At 42.2% G+C, this 15542-nt stretch overlaps 1 protein-coding gene across 1 annotated transcript in view; it reads right to left on the reverse strand.

Moving 5' to 3' along the window:
• Positions 1–9221: 9221 nt before the first annotated feature.
• DYNC2I1 (dynein 2 intermediate chain 1) overlaps positions 9222–15542 on the reverse strand; it is a 134514-nt gene continuing 128193 nt past the window's right edge. Inside the window, exons 22-23 of the mRNA XM_082257423.1 lie at positions 13496–13719; positions 9222–9545 (exon numbers count right to left, since the gene is read on the reverse strand). Of these exons, the coding sequence (XP_082113549.1) occupies positions 9374–9545; positions 13496–13719 (396 nt within the window). The 3' untranslated portion in view covers positions 9222–9373. The remainder of the gene's footprint in view (positions 9546–13495; positions 13720–15542) is intronic.

Consider the following 15542-nt stretch of genomic DNA (forward strand, 5'->3'; position numbering starts at 1 on the left):
AAGGCAAATGCATGTGTCAATCCCCCAGGCACGCAAACAGTAAATGCCCCACGCATATGAGGAATCACCACGAACATCAGATCATGAACAGTAATTCTAAAGCGTGACATGTTTGGTATCTATTTACTTGGCATAACTACATCTTTTATATTTAGAAAATGTGTTATGTATTTTTTTTGCATTAAAATTCAAAAAAGTGTATTTTTTTCCCCAAAAATTGCATTTGAAAAACCACTGTGCAATAACCGCATGACATAAAAAAAATTGCAAAACCCACCAATTTATTCTCTGGGGCCACTGCTTTAAAAAATTGAATTTTTGTAAGAACTTACCCTAAAAATCTTCTCTGACAGACGCAGCCACTTCATAGTTTCCTCACAAATGGGTAATGTGCCACCTACAGGAGTAGACTAGGCAGTGAAACTATTTAGAAAAACTTTTCACTAGACACACCCTTAGGGGCTGTCCCCTCAGACATTACCCCAGACATATCTAGCTTACTAATCACTTTCACAGCAAGCAGTGAAGAAAAAAGACAACCTACCCCAAATAGAGGGGCGGGGTCTGCATCTGACAGAGAAAAGAATTTTACGGTAAGTTCTTACAAAAATTCTATTTTCTCTTACGTCCTCTGACGGACACAGCCACTTCATAGTTTCCTCACAAATGGGATGTCCCAAAGCAGTGTAGGCATGAGAGGTGGGAAGAAATGCAACCAACTAAATGGTACCGATCCATCAAGGCAAGAAAAAAACATAGCCAACAGGGCAACACAAGCTCACCTTTAGTGAATAGGCTTGAACCTGACCCTTTAGTGAATAGGCTTGAACAACCGTCTGTCTGATCCATTTGGAAATGGTTGCAGCGGACGCAGTCGAACCCTTACGAAAAAAGGACAAAGGAGAAGGACAAACAGGGCATCCAGTGGCAGCAAATTCCTTGGGATGCTTGGGCTTCGCACAAAGTGAAGGCAACACAATCTCTTCATTGAGGTGGAAAGCAGACACCACCTCAAAGAAAAGATTGGTTGGGTCGCAGAACAACCTTATCCCTATGAACGACCAGATAAGGCGAACGGCAAGACAGTGCCAACAACTCAGACACCCTGCGAATAAAGGTGAGAGCCACCACAAAGGCAACCTTCTGGGACAACACAGGCAGAGAGACTTCACTGATATTCTCAAAGGGAGGTCGTTGCAAAGCAGACAAAACCAAATTCAGATCCCACAGAGGCAAAGGGGATCTCCTTGGAGGAGCCAGATGACGCACTCCTTAAACAAAAGTAAGAATCAAGGAATTAGTCGCCAAAGGACGCTGGAAGTAAATGGCCAAGGCCGACACCTGACCTTTAAGCACGCGGCAATTTACAAATTGTAAATTCACTAAATGACATGATACAAAGTTGTGATCCTAACGGATTACACTGCATCATGCCATCTCACCACGGGATTGCACCTGGTGACTTTTCCAGTGCTATGCCTGTGCTTTTCCAGTTCTTTGTGCCTGGAAAATTGAGAACGACCATGGCGTCCAAAAAAAGTGTTCTTTTTGTGCAAAAGCGCTTTTAGACTAACTGGAAAACAGCCACAGCGAAACGGAGCTACTTGCAGAACTGAACTATAGCGATTTGTGGAAAGATTCGTCATCAGGTACCGAAAGTGACGACAGCAACGATTCTGATGTCTATTTCTGGCACATAGCTCCATTGGAAATTCTGAAGAATCATTTGATATACTTCCCAAATCCCACAAGCTATGTGCCAGAAAGAGACATCAGAATTGTCCCTGTCGTCACTTTACAGGATCTGCTAGCGGATCACGTGACCGTGGTACAAACCTGTGCACCTTCCTGTTGGGACAAGACGCCAACTGATCCACCTTGGGTGTGCCCCACCTGAGACACAGCTGATGAAATATCTCCGGATGAAAGGACCACTCCCCTTGGTCCAACACCTGCCGACTGAGATAATACGCCTGCCAGTTTTCCACCCCTGAAATGTGTATGGCCTGAGAAGGCACAAAACGATCTGCCCAGCTTCAGCTGCTTCCTCCATTTTTAAAGTTTCACGCAAAGACACAATCAGTGCGTCCACCAGCACCTTTTCATGCGCCGCTACAAAAGTGAAGGAATCATCCTCACAATCTGAAAACTCAGGGTGTGAGGCCGCAGACCCCTCGGCAGGCCCCATCTGCGGCCAGTTCAGATTCAGAATCTGAGGAGACAGATAAAGCAGGGGAAGGCGGGGAGCGCTTTTTACAACCCCACCACCCAAAAGCCACCTCCACCCACGACACAAAAGACTCCAGGACTGCCGTCAGTGCATCAATATATGGTTGGGACCCGGAGGGCCCTGCAGTGCAGGCTCTGAGAGGGGGTCAGGTGGGGAAATGTGCTCCAAGGACTCCATGAGTAATAAGGGTACCCCACAAAAGTGCAAAAAAACACTGCTAAGGGACACCCCCACCGCGCTGGTAACACCACCTGGTCACCAGCCACAAAGCACCACCCTCCCTCGAGGGAGGGGACCCCACCAAACTCACCACCCCACCAGGAACAAAGCACTCCATGTGCGGCATCTAGGAAAGGAGGCCCAAGAGTAAGCACAAGGGGATATTGAGGGGCCCTCAAAGTTAAAATGGACGCCCAGAAGGCTCCACAGTAATGGCCACCATGCAATTCAATGTCGGACTAACGCAAAATGGCTGCCGCGGCTAAACAAACATGACCGCCAGCCTATACAGAAAATAGGCACCGAAAGGCTCCCAGGGACCCGGGAGGGATCCCTGGCCCCAAGCAAGACACAGAGGAAGGGTGGGCCATGGCAGAAGCCCCCCAGCCAATCACCCTGTCGCCGGCGGCGTACCCCCCCACCCCCATTGCCAGTACAGCACCCTTCCCCAGAAGGTAGACGGACCACCGTACAGCCTCAGTATAGGTGCAGAGGGATGAGGGGAGAAGACAGGGGGGATAGATGACCCACAGGACTATCAGACTCAAGGGGGGGGCCTCGGGGTCCGCGTGTCCCAGGGAGGGGCCCACGTCCACCCCAAAACCCTCCAAGGGAAGAGGGGGATAGCTACTCACCATACCAGGAACAAGGCGGGCACCGCTCAAGACAGAACCTCCTCACCTTCAAAATGGGGGCTGTCGGCCAGGAGGAACGCTGCCACGCAGGCCGAGACCCGGTTGTATGCAACCTCGCGAGCCGTTTGACTCGCAGGCCAGCCCCCCTCCGGTGGGGCTATGTCGCGGCCGACCTAGCACGGAGCTGAGATCTGCGTGCGCTCACTGGCCAGACTAGGGTGACCACTTGATCTAGATTGTCAAGCCCGTGGCCCTGTTCGGCAGTTGATTGTAGATCTCACAAGAAAAAAAACAGGAGAAAAAAATCTAAAAAGGAAAAACTGCCAGGACCAGAGATCCCAGCAAGGAACTAGGTCCTTACTCCTGACTAGGCAAAAAAAAAAACTGAGTACCTATATCAGAGAGGGGGAATCTACCACCTAGAACTGCCCATAGGCGTAGTCAAGTTCTTTTTCTGCCTAGTGTCCTACTCCTGTAGGGGGCAATATAACCATCAAGAATATCAGAAGAAGGTCAAGATGATCAGAAGCTGTGTCCGTCAATGAACGAAAGAGAAATTACATTTTTGGTGCAGGGAATGCCAAAAACTCTGATTTGTATCTTAGTGTAGACTTCTGGGAAAATCAATAAAACCAATCACACAAGCAGGAAATTACATTTATTAACCATTTAAGCCCCGGATGATTTGGCTGCTCAAAGACCAGGGCCTATTTTGCGATTCGGCACTGCGTGAATTTAACGGACAATTGCGTGGTCGTGCGACACTGTACCCAAATTAATTTGACGTCCTTTTTTTTCCCACAAACAGGGCTTTCTTTTGGTGGTATTTGATCACATGTGCGATTTTTATTTTTTGCGCTATAAACAAAAAAAGAGCATCAATTTTGAAAAAATAACAATATTTTTCACATTTTTTTATATGAAATTCCCCAAAAAAATGTAAAAATGTAAATTTTTTAACATTTTAGGCTAATTTGTTTTCTGCTACATATTTTTGGTAAAAAAAAAAAATCGTATTTTGATTGGTTTGCGCAAAAGTTATTGCGTTTACTAACTAAGGTAAAGATTTATATCATTTTTGTTTTTTGTTTTTTTAACTAGTAATGGCAGCGATCTGCGATTTTTTTTGCGGGACTGCGGCATATTTTAAATACTGTGTATGAAGTATATGCTTGTCCTTTTTTACAAAATATTGTTTTAAAACCTTGAATTATTTAAAATCCTTATTTGGGTCAAAACTTTAAATGCTTCTAGAAAGTGCTCATAAAAAGGTGCTCCGTGTGTCCAATGTGGATAATTAATAAATTACAGCAGTATACATCTATATATCAATTCTGTGTGAATAAGAGATTGACCATGATTAAGTGCCGGGTCACACTTGTGCGATGCGGGAAGGCTGCAAATTCGCAGCCTGTTCCCGCATCGCAAACGCACATCTGGCAGTTCACACTGCCATATGCGATACGCTGGGGGTGTCAATGAAATGTTAAGGACACCCCCAGTTTAATCGCATATCGCAGTGCGATCTGACAGTTCGCACAGGATCGGATCGCACAAGTGTGAACCACTGTGCGATCCGATCTTGATGCGGCTGAAAAAATGCCTCATGTGCGACTTTTGTGCGGGTGCAGTGCGAATTTAGCCATACAAAGTGTATGGCTGAATTTGCACTGCACATCCGATCGCATGTAATGAAGGAGCAGTGCGCTCCGATATTACATGCGATCGCCGCACACGCGGAAGTGTGAATCGGCACTGAAGGAGATAAAAATATGCTACAATGTGTTAAAGTGCTACTGTGTGATATCCAATTAAAAAAAAAAAATTTTTTTTTATATACAAATGTAAGGTGTCCTGTTACCTTGTTACAATTATTCCAAAAGCTTTTTTGAATCTTCTGTTATTCTAATACATATAAAAAAGTGCTTATTGTGAATAATTCCTAATACCGAAAAAAGTGAAATAGTGCTTCTTAAAGGTGTTTCTTAAAAGAAAGTGCTCTGTGCATCCAATAAATGTCAATATCAATATGAGAATATGTAAAAACTCCAACAATAAAAATATTGTGCCAATGTGTAAAGACACTTAAAAAAATATATATAAATGATTCAGTCCAACCAGTGGATTTACAGCAGTCTGTTAGAGAAATCGAGCTGCACCGAACAGCTTGATCTGTGACAGTATACCAAAAAACCAATGAAATAGAGAACGGTGATATATCTTCTTTTCCTCCACCTTGTGCTGTGATAACACTTCTAGGTGCACTAAATTCTCACCTCAATTTGGAGTATAGTACGCCTGTATTATATATGGATAGCTGATGGATCCTTTTCCCTCTTTGTTCCAGCGCAGTGTCTGATACCAACGGAAATTTTCAAAGAGATCCTGAGTTCCTTCCCGATATTGTTCTGTCTATGGGGGGATCTTTACAAGCCTCCTATATGGTGTGATCTCCTTAACGGTCTCCTTAGCTGGGTCTCTCCTCCTTAGGGCTCATTAGAATGATGGGGCCATCATAGTGTAGTATTTTAAAACTTTTATTGTACAGAAATATAGCAAACTTACATTTAGAACGGCTGTATCCAGTATGCAAACAACGATGTGGGAACTGAGTCCCGTCTTGCACGTCACGTGACTCCGTGACGTAACGCGTAGGAGGAACCCGGAAGTGACGCGCGAGACGGGACTCAGTTCCCACATCGTTGTTCCGACATCGTTGTTTTATCTCCTTCAATCATGGTCAATCGCTTATTCGCACAGAATTGATATATAGATGTATACTGCTGTAATTTATTAATTTATCCACATTGGACACACGGAGCACCTTTTTATGAGCACTTTCTAGAAGCATTTAAAGTATTGATCAAAAAAATGGATTTTAAATAATTCAAGGTTTTAAAACAATATTTTGTAAAAAAGGACAAGCATATACTTCATACACAGTATTTAAAATATTATTTTCGCACATCTTTCAGAGAAGACACACAAGCATTTTATATATATTTTAAACATCCAGAAGCGCACTACAACCCCCTTAAATTATTGGCAATTCAAACTGTTTCACAGTACCAGTATCGTGGTGCAGCATCAGGGTGACCGGAATAAATCCAAGATAGCGCAGGAACCATACTATACATAAAAATACCAGTGAAATTACTACAGTAATCAGTGCTAAAAATGACACTGACAGGGAAGGGGTTAACTTTATTAGAGATCCAGGGGTTAAGTGTGTCCCTAGGGGCATGCTTCTAACTGTCAAGGGGCGTGGCTTTTCATGTAACCACAGAGACATACGATCCTACATAGCAGGATCGTATGATCTCTGCAGTTACACCAGGGAGAATGACAGACGGCTTTGTTTACATTAGCCGCCTGCCTTTCTCCCTTTCCAGCAGGAGATCGCAAGTGACCGGCGGACATCGGAGCCACCGGTCACACGCGCGAGGATGGCCGTAAACAAGCGGGGGCGAGATTGCGCCTCCGGCGGGGCACGCTCGCCCCCTACAGGCGCTTTGCCCAGGAGGGGCTGACTGCCGCAGTAAATGTACTTGCGGCGGTCGGCAAGTGGTTAAGAGGGTGTTCTGTACACCATCTATGTACAGAGTGCCTCCATATTGCATTGCATTTTACAGAAAATTACAGCACTGCAGATTGAAAAGGAAAGGTAATTTTTAATAACATTCAATTACAACATGACTTGAGTAGAAAATTTAATACACAATATATATTTTTTTTTTTTTGCTATTTTTTCCCACTAAAGGGGAGTTACCCTTTACGTTCGAAGAATGCAAGTCTGTTTATTATCAAGTGTGACCTGGATATTTTTATTTTCCTTTTTATTTATTTTTTCCTCTTCCCGACCTCGGCCACCTTTCTCACATAGGTGAAAATGACGTCTCTGGCGCTGCGAAGACTCCTGGGATATAAGAGTTCTAAATTTTAATTGCTACAGACAATTGCAAGTGTAGAGATCAGAAAGCTCTGCCACTACTGAACAAAACTCAGGTTTGGAGTACAGGTGTCCGCAGGTATTTGACCACTTCCCCCAAAAATCTCAAAACATAAATGGCCTTACACTGGTGTAACCCACTAAACATAAAAGCTAAGTCTAGATAGAGCCCCCTGAATAAAAATGTTACTAGCTTCTGTGTCCTTAAGCATAAAATTCCCAGCACTTTTCCATTGCCAGGGAGCCACGCACAGCAGCCACTAAAAGTCCCTTTCTCATTTGGTGGAAATCTGCCATACACCCATGCGCAAGTAAAGATTGATGCAGAAACGATAGATGATTGCACGAGCATGTACATTCACTTGTATTGGCAGCTGTACGCAACCCCTTCAGCTCTCCTGGTGTGGGAATGACATAGGTATTTACACGTGTAGACACAGTAGCTATTAAACATTTACATGCACAAGGCCAAAAATTGATTTTGAACTATTTATGGGCTTGGGTGTCTTATAATTCTTTGGAACTCCAGCAGAAAGGCCTTCCCACCATTTTTCTGAGCTCTTCCCCCCAAAGCACCTATTGTGAAGCCAAATACAGAAATCCCGCAGGAACCACTGATAACAGTTATGGTACTTGGCAAGTAAGAGGCAGAGAATAAAACAATAAAAAAAGTGTAGGGAAATTACTAAAACTTCTATAATTACCAATATGATCACAGTTATTTCATCCTTCACTATGACTACAACACAGCATGGAAGCATGAGAAGGGTGACAATTGCCTTTGAAGCAGCCGGTGTGACTGGTGAAATTTGTCAGGCTTCCAGCATTGCTCCCATGATGCCAGCTTCTGGGATACCTCCTCCCCCATCTCCTCCATCCATTTACGAGACTATGGCTTCTCTGGACATGGACTTATAGATCACCACTTTCTAAAAGAACAGCTTGGACTTTTCAAGACCCACATGAATGGCTATTTGAGTGTTATATGGCTTGGAAACTTTTCCTGATCAAACTGATGGCTCCTATACTGGGCAATCATGAACTACATAGCACACAGTTGAAGGTGCTCTCCTGTATTTATCTAGTTGCCAACGAAGGGAGGTTATAGGGTGCCATGCTACAAACTATATGAATGTTCTATGTGATGGCCGGGGCACCTCTCCCTGGGAGTTTTCCAGTTATGCTTGATACATGTGCCAAAACTCACTCTGGCTACATGCTGCTCAAAAAGGGGTTGGTCTTAGAACACATTTTCATTGAAAGACACCCTCACGAACTTGAAATGTTACTTAGCCAAATGCAGTGGCCCATCATCACCGTTTATATGTAGGTTGGTCTCACTCTACAGTCCCTTAATGAACTTTGAATGACATTCAGGCATATGATAGTCCCGAAATATATCCTACCAAAGGATCCTTTCAGTGATTCTGAAGAACACACAGTTATATGCAATATGAAGGAGCAGTTTCAATTTTGTGATCTAGTTCATGTAGATTGTGCTCCCTACTGGGATATACCTACTTATGAACACTTTGAGCCGCATAATTACTTTTCTCCCCCCCATTTTTTTTCTGGGGGGGGGGGCGTTTACACAATTTTCCTGCAGCTGCCATTGTTAGGTTTTCAATAATTGGCCAGTTATGATTTGATTTTATTAGTTAGTGATTTTTTTGTGTTCCAGGTTATAAGTGTTTAATAAAGTTAACTTTCTTAATTATTACATGCGTCAGGCAACTTTGCGGGGTCTCCTATATATACATATATCCATTTAGGGATACATTATACTTTTGCATATTGGGGTTGAGCTCAGTCTGGTTTTTATTTTTTTTCTCTCTTATGTATGCACTAACTGTTCGCTCAAAATATAATCCAATTTAAGTTTTTTTTTTGTTTTTTCTCTGTCTTAAGGATACATTTTATCTGTTTTTTTCTTTGATACGCAGCATGAAAGCACCACTGACTTTGCTGCATTATTGTAATGTAAAATAAAGGCAAAAATCAGCAGTGGGAGTGAGATTCAATCTAATTATATTATGAATTGTGCATAGCTGGGGACTCGGGTGCTGATATCTCACTGCTGGAGTCCCTCAGACACATAAGACAGTAAATGATTGCAATCTTAATTAAGAAGCAGACATACAGGGCAGATAAATGAGCAAACCTTTGTATCCTAAAACTGTGAAAATACAGGGGTTACTTTAACCAATCAATGGCCAAGTGCATAAAACTATTAGAGTAACAAAGTGCCTGTACAAAAAATATCATTCAGTATAAAAATAGATAAACAATTTACATTAGGCAATCCATTACAATGAATAAAAAGTCTGCTATTTTACACATTTACAGAATCTCCTGCAAAATTAACTGAAGTTTTTCTAACTCCTTTGGCTGCGGTTTGGCCCACTTCTTCTTTATATATTGGATCTCCACTGTTCCAGATGCTTTGGCTAAAGCCAGGCCCATCAGATTATTGTTTTTTTCTGGTTCACCGAAAACTGACATACTCAGTACCCTGGGAAGAACAAAAAAGTTTTCCATTAAATGTGGAACAGATATTGTTGTCACATGTCTGATATCAGCAGGGTATCATTTACTAATATGTGGGAGGTAAAATATACCTAAAGCCAAAAGGTTTCATTTAATTTTGGATAGAGTTGGGAATGGTAAAAACCTGTAGTCAGTTTTTTCCCCATCTGTGCCCCATTGGAAATATTTCCCCATCACTCCCTGATCTGTAGATGCACAGGAAGCAGCACAAAATCCCCCAAAAACCTGAGATTTGACTAGTAATAATGGTCACCAGAACAAGTGTTCCTACTGTAAGATTTCCACTCTATTTTTGTTCTGTTGGTAACTTGAGTATTTTGGTTTCTCCCTTACTTTCAGCCCCAGTAGTCACCAGTACGAATCAAGAGAGTATATTTCCCTAACTGGGACACACAACAAGAAAAGTCCGACTGGAGTTCTAACCATATAATAAAAAGTATTGGCTTCAAATACGCTTTATCTATAACAATACCACTGTAAAAAATGGCGGAGAGGTGGACATGTTATTCTTAAGTGCTGTTTAAAAACAGCGATCTGTTTGCTACATGTGTGCACACCCGCATACTCAATACCCATGATCGCACTGTTTTTAGACAACGCATATCACAGGCAAAATGCACAGAGCCAATCAGAGTAACTCTGTGCCTTGCAATGGCATATCACAGCAATTAAAAATGTAAACACTACAAGTATTTGACAGCCCCCTTGTTCTAACAACAGAGGAGTATTTATGAATAAAGGTTTATTAAATGAAGGATAGGCTTTAGAAGGCAGGGAGGTTTAATTAATCTGAAGATTAATTTGTAGGATTTTTTTTTTTTTTTTTTTACCTTTTCACTTCCACATCTTTTGAGTTTGAGCTGTACATCTTGTCCCCATCCTGTCTCTGGACTGTATAATTCCTTCACCTCTCTTAGCCTGCACATTAACCCCACTCATCTATGTCCCCCCATTAAATGTGACCTGTATGATAACCCCTTCTCTCCCTCTCCTCCCACTGTGCAACGATCTCTACATCAATGATGTGCTGTATTTAGTGCAACATTACCAAGCGCCATACTTTAACCACCTTAATACCTGCATGTTTCGTCAAAAATATTGACAAGAAGTTAGATCACTATGGTGATCATTTTGGGGTTGTTCGTACTGTCCTGGCATTTTTATTTGAAATGTTTTACAACAAAAACTGAAGAAAACATTTTTATAAAACTTTAATCTTTTTCTTTATATAGTTTTAAAAAAACAAAAAAAAACTTAATATTGCCAAAAGAAAGTTCTTCCTGTCTTAAAAGAAAGATATAAAAGTAACTTGGTACTAACAGTGTAGCATGACCGAGTAATTATCAGTCAAACAATCACAGCACAGAAAACTGAAAAATGGCCTGCTAATGAACGGGTATTACAGGCTGCTACTCCTTCCAATTAATCACAGAAGATGCTGTTCAATGATCTGCAGGCCTTAGCTCGTTTAAGAATAACTGCACTATTGGTGTAAGGAAAGTTTAACATCTGTTATCTGAATTAGATGTGCTAAGACTTACTGTATTTAAATGCGTTGTTGCCATTTGTAGACAATCTAATCAAATTTTAGCTATAGTTATCAATTAAAACAGGTCAATCTTGCCTGCTGGTGATCAAAAGAGGAAACTCCTAAAAGCAAGGTTCAACCTAGAGGAAGTCGTGTAGATGTCTTCAACATGCATTATTCTTGCAGATATAAGCAACCAGAGTATAAGCAGATTTGGCCTATTAAACCCCAACTTAAGCTAAAACCTTTTGTTTTTAGTTTTCAATAGAGTAGGGAAGGAATAGAGCCTCTGTTATATTGTAATGTTAATAATGTTCCCTGCTGGAAAATGTTCTATCCCTTCCTGTTGTGGTTCCCAGGACAGAAAGGGAGTCTCTCCAGCAGAGACACAGACAATAAAAGCACTTTCATTTAGCAATATGTGCAATGGTTGGAACCCTTGCAAGGTACGTAATGCTTCCCAGGGTCAAGGACATTCGGCTCGCTTCCTTTGTGGTCATAGATATAGGTTATAACCTTTCCTCCACAACAACTTCATGGCCCCTTTCACACTACAACCCAGTGTGCTTCAACACCAAGGCACATATTGTAAAGCCATAGATGGATTGAAATTCAGCCAGTTCAGCAGGGAGCGGCTGAATTTTGATCGTTAGATCAGCTTTGGTCTAATGGGCCTGTTGGAAGTTTTTTCTCCATCAACCAGCTGTAGCCAATCTGCTGTAGCCACTGATTCAACAGCAGAGAGTCCCACTTTCAGAATACCAAATGTCCCAAGAGGGAGGATTCCCCCATCCATCTCGCTCGTGTGGATTGAGAAATCTGTTCCTGTTTTTTTTTTTTTTGTTTGGCTGAACAAAATTAAATGAATTGTCTATGGCCAGCATTAGGCAACTTATTCATTTTGAATCAGCAGCCATTGCACCTTAACGTACCCAAAAAAAGGCCCTGCTTTTTTTTTTCTTTCAAAAAAGCAAAGCAGCAATTTTATCTGCACATTGTGGGGCATTGCACCCAATCACCGAAATCTAAATATGCTTCAACATGTTCTAGTTGAAGTAAAAAAGTGAAGATCTGCTATGTTATAGGGAACAGTGGGAGGGGCCGAGAATCCCCCGCTAACGTCAGTGGGGAAGAGGAGGTGAGAGGCAGCCGGTCAGGTGAGCGCCAAGAGGCGCTCAGAAATACAGTATAGAATGGCATTTTTTTACTAAAACAGATACACTAGGCACATTGCATTAAGGGAGACAGGTGAGTACCAGAAAATAACAGTGTTATTTCAGCAGGTGGGGAGGGGTGGGCCTTGACACAGAGCTGACCGGTGTGTGTGTGTGTGGGGGGGGGACAGCAGAGCTGCAAATGACAGAGGCAAGCAAACTGATCACGGTGTAAGGCTCAGCAGCCATGATAGACCGTGGTCAGTTTACAGGGGGGAGGGCAAAAACTGGCAGGATCAGCCACGTTTTTCAGGTGATACAGGGGACTGAATTACGTGTAACATGCTTTAAGGAAACAGGATCAATTATTTTTTTATTCTCCCACTGACCACCAAACCAAACTTCCCCCCCCCCCCCCCCCCATGTAAAGGAGCACTTTTAAATTGACTATCAATTTAAAGTGGCATGTTTAATAAAGTTAAAGAGCACAACAAATTGAACAGTCTTTTTTTTTCTGGCCATGATTATTGGTTTAATTTTATAATTATTACAATTACTTATTACTACAACAAGTAGACCTAGTATGCTGCATTTCTTATGCTTTTATTTATTCCTTTAACCACACCTTCATGTTCACAATACTATCCTGTGAGCTTTACATATTAGTAGAGGATCCCTAAGATTGAAAGTTATTTTAAGAATTCCTTATTGTTCAATAGGTTGAAAAAGTCTACTCTATAATATTCCCCGTCATTCCTCCCTGGGCAGCTGTGCATTAGGTTATGTAAGGAGATGAGGGTGGAAAAGCTGGGTCAGCACAATTTCAGGATCAAAGAGGGTTGTGGTGTGCAAGGAGGGAGGGGTTGTGCTCCTTACACATCATAACGCTCTCCTCTTCTGGGAGTGCCTTATTACCCCCTGTACTGGACCAGCATTCCCACCCCTCCCCTCTCAACCTTTATAAATCAGCAGGAGGAGGAACAAAGGGTATGTCCTTTTAAACAAGGGGACTTCCACGGGTAAATAACATGCATACATTCTGTTAAATGCAAATATGATCCTATAGGAAGATTTGTGTTTAAATGAACGGTCTCACAACAAGATCTGAGTATTGTGGGGGAAAAGAAAAAAAAAAGGAGGAAAATGGAAAAAGGAAGATAAAAAAAATGTAGAAAGAGGGACAGAAGAGGACAAACTAAAGAATTTAAAACTGATCATTTAATGTACACTTACTGGTCAGATGTGATGGATTCTTTGGCTATTGGCTGTAAATCATTTTGTACCAAATCCCATATGTGGATAGAGGATGCAGCATCCAGGACAAAAAACAAGGCTGGTCTTGTCAGTGACCATTGTAGTGTAATAATGGACTGGCCACCAGTAGTATCATTCCACTGCGTTACTGGATACTCCGCACTCATTGTGTGTAACCGTATACAGCCATCTGTACATCCTACCTTAATATAGCACAGCAAAGAAAGACAAATAAATATTTCTGCCGTGTATATATTGTAACTAATATCCCTCATTACATTTTTCACAAAAAGCAAATATAAATAGTAAAAGATAAAAATTATAACCCACCCTTCCATGTGCTTTTACATGTCAGCCAAACTTGGGTAAATCAAGTAATAACAAGATCTTCACAACTTGCAAATGCTTCTTACTGTTCACATGGGTGCCCCTTCATGCCCCAATTATTAACTTCTTCCTGCCCACGATCTGTTTATAACCATTCCCCAGCACGATGCTCTGTGCAGAGGATGCATTAATAATTCTCGCTGTGAGAGCAAGCAGCAAACAGTACATGTGGCTGCTGGCTCTCAAACCCATCCGTCACTCACAGCCTGGATCCCCACTGATGATCGAGAACCAATAAGAGTGGATCCCGATCATGTGACCGCTCTGTCAGACTATAATAAAAACAGTGAAGTTGTACCTAATAGGTTTTTTTTATATATATATATATATATATATATATATATATATATATATATATACATACATACATACACACATATACACACACACAAAATAATCACATTTTAAAAGAAGAAAAGTAGACTGACAAGTTTTTAGATAATCGCACTCTTAATGGCACACAAAGCCATTTGACTTTTAACGGTGATCAGCTGTGGTCATTTTGATTAGCTCAGCATGTAAAAGGGCTTACCTGGAGCATTTCAGTCCCTGATAATGAAACTGAAGCAAACAAACAACTATGGGTGGCAAGGCACTGCCAAAAGATCTTCAGGATACAGTTGTGGACAGGTCAGGAGATGGTTACAAAAAAAATTGAAAGGCTTTATTAATGCCTAGAAGCACAGTGAAATCTATTATTAAGAAACGGAAGGTATTTGGTACAACACAGACCCTTCCTGGATCAGGACCTCGCTCCAAACTGGAAGAGCCAGAAGGAAACTGGTCCGAGAGGCTACCAAGAGTCCTACAGCAACTCTGAAGCAGTTGCAGGAATTTATGACATAGAATGGCCATTGTGTGCATGTGACAACAAATCAACAAATTCTCCACAAATGTGGCTTGTATGGGAGGGTTGCAAGTAAACTGCTAATTCTGGTGTTCAATGGCAAAATGCCAATCGAGCCCCACAGTGCCGGGCAGTGAGCACATGGCCCACTAGAGGACGTCGGGCCCTCAGGCCACCCTCATTAATGGTTTCTGATTGTTGGGTCAGAGCTATTCACACCAGTGGCCTGCTGGAGGTCATTTTGTAGAGCTCTGGCAGTGCTCATCCTGTTCCTCCTTGCACAAAGGAGCAGATACTGGTCCTGCTGATGGGTTAAGGACCTTCTAAGGCCCTGTCCAGCTCTCCTAGAGTAACTGCCTGCCTCCTGGAATCTGTTCCATGTTCTTGGGACTCTGCTGGGAGACACAGCAAACCTTCTGGCAATGGCACATATTGATGTGTCACCCTGGAGGAGTTGAACTGCCTGTGTAACCTCCATAGGGTCCAGGTATCGCCTCATGCTACCAATAGTGACATTGGCAGCGTCACTTCCGGTGGGACCAGCCATAAATAGCGGAGCGCACGTGTGGGACGCCGGCAGCGGCTCCTACCGTGCACCCGCATGGCTGAATGGTTTGAAACAAAGGATAAGACTTCAAGGTAATCACCAATATGTCTCTATTCAGAACGAATTCTAGGCTATAAGGTGGGCAATTAAAGCGATCTCCCCTATTATGGAATCAATTATACTTGGAAATATGGGGTAATTAGGTTATTGTGCCATATACTAATGGGCTCATATCTGTGAGGCTG

The sequence above is a fragment of the Pelophylax lessonae genome (genome assembly GCF_965119305.1).
Source record: "Pelophylax lessonae genome assembly, chromosome: 5".
Classification (NCBI taxonomy): Eukaryota; Metazoa; Chordata; class Amphibia; order Anura; family Ranidae; genus Pelophylax; species Pelophylax lessonae.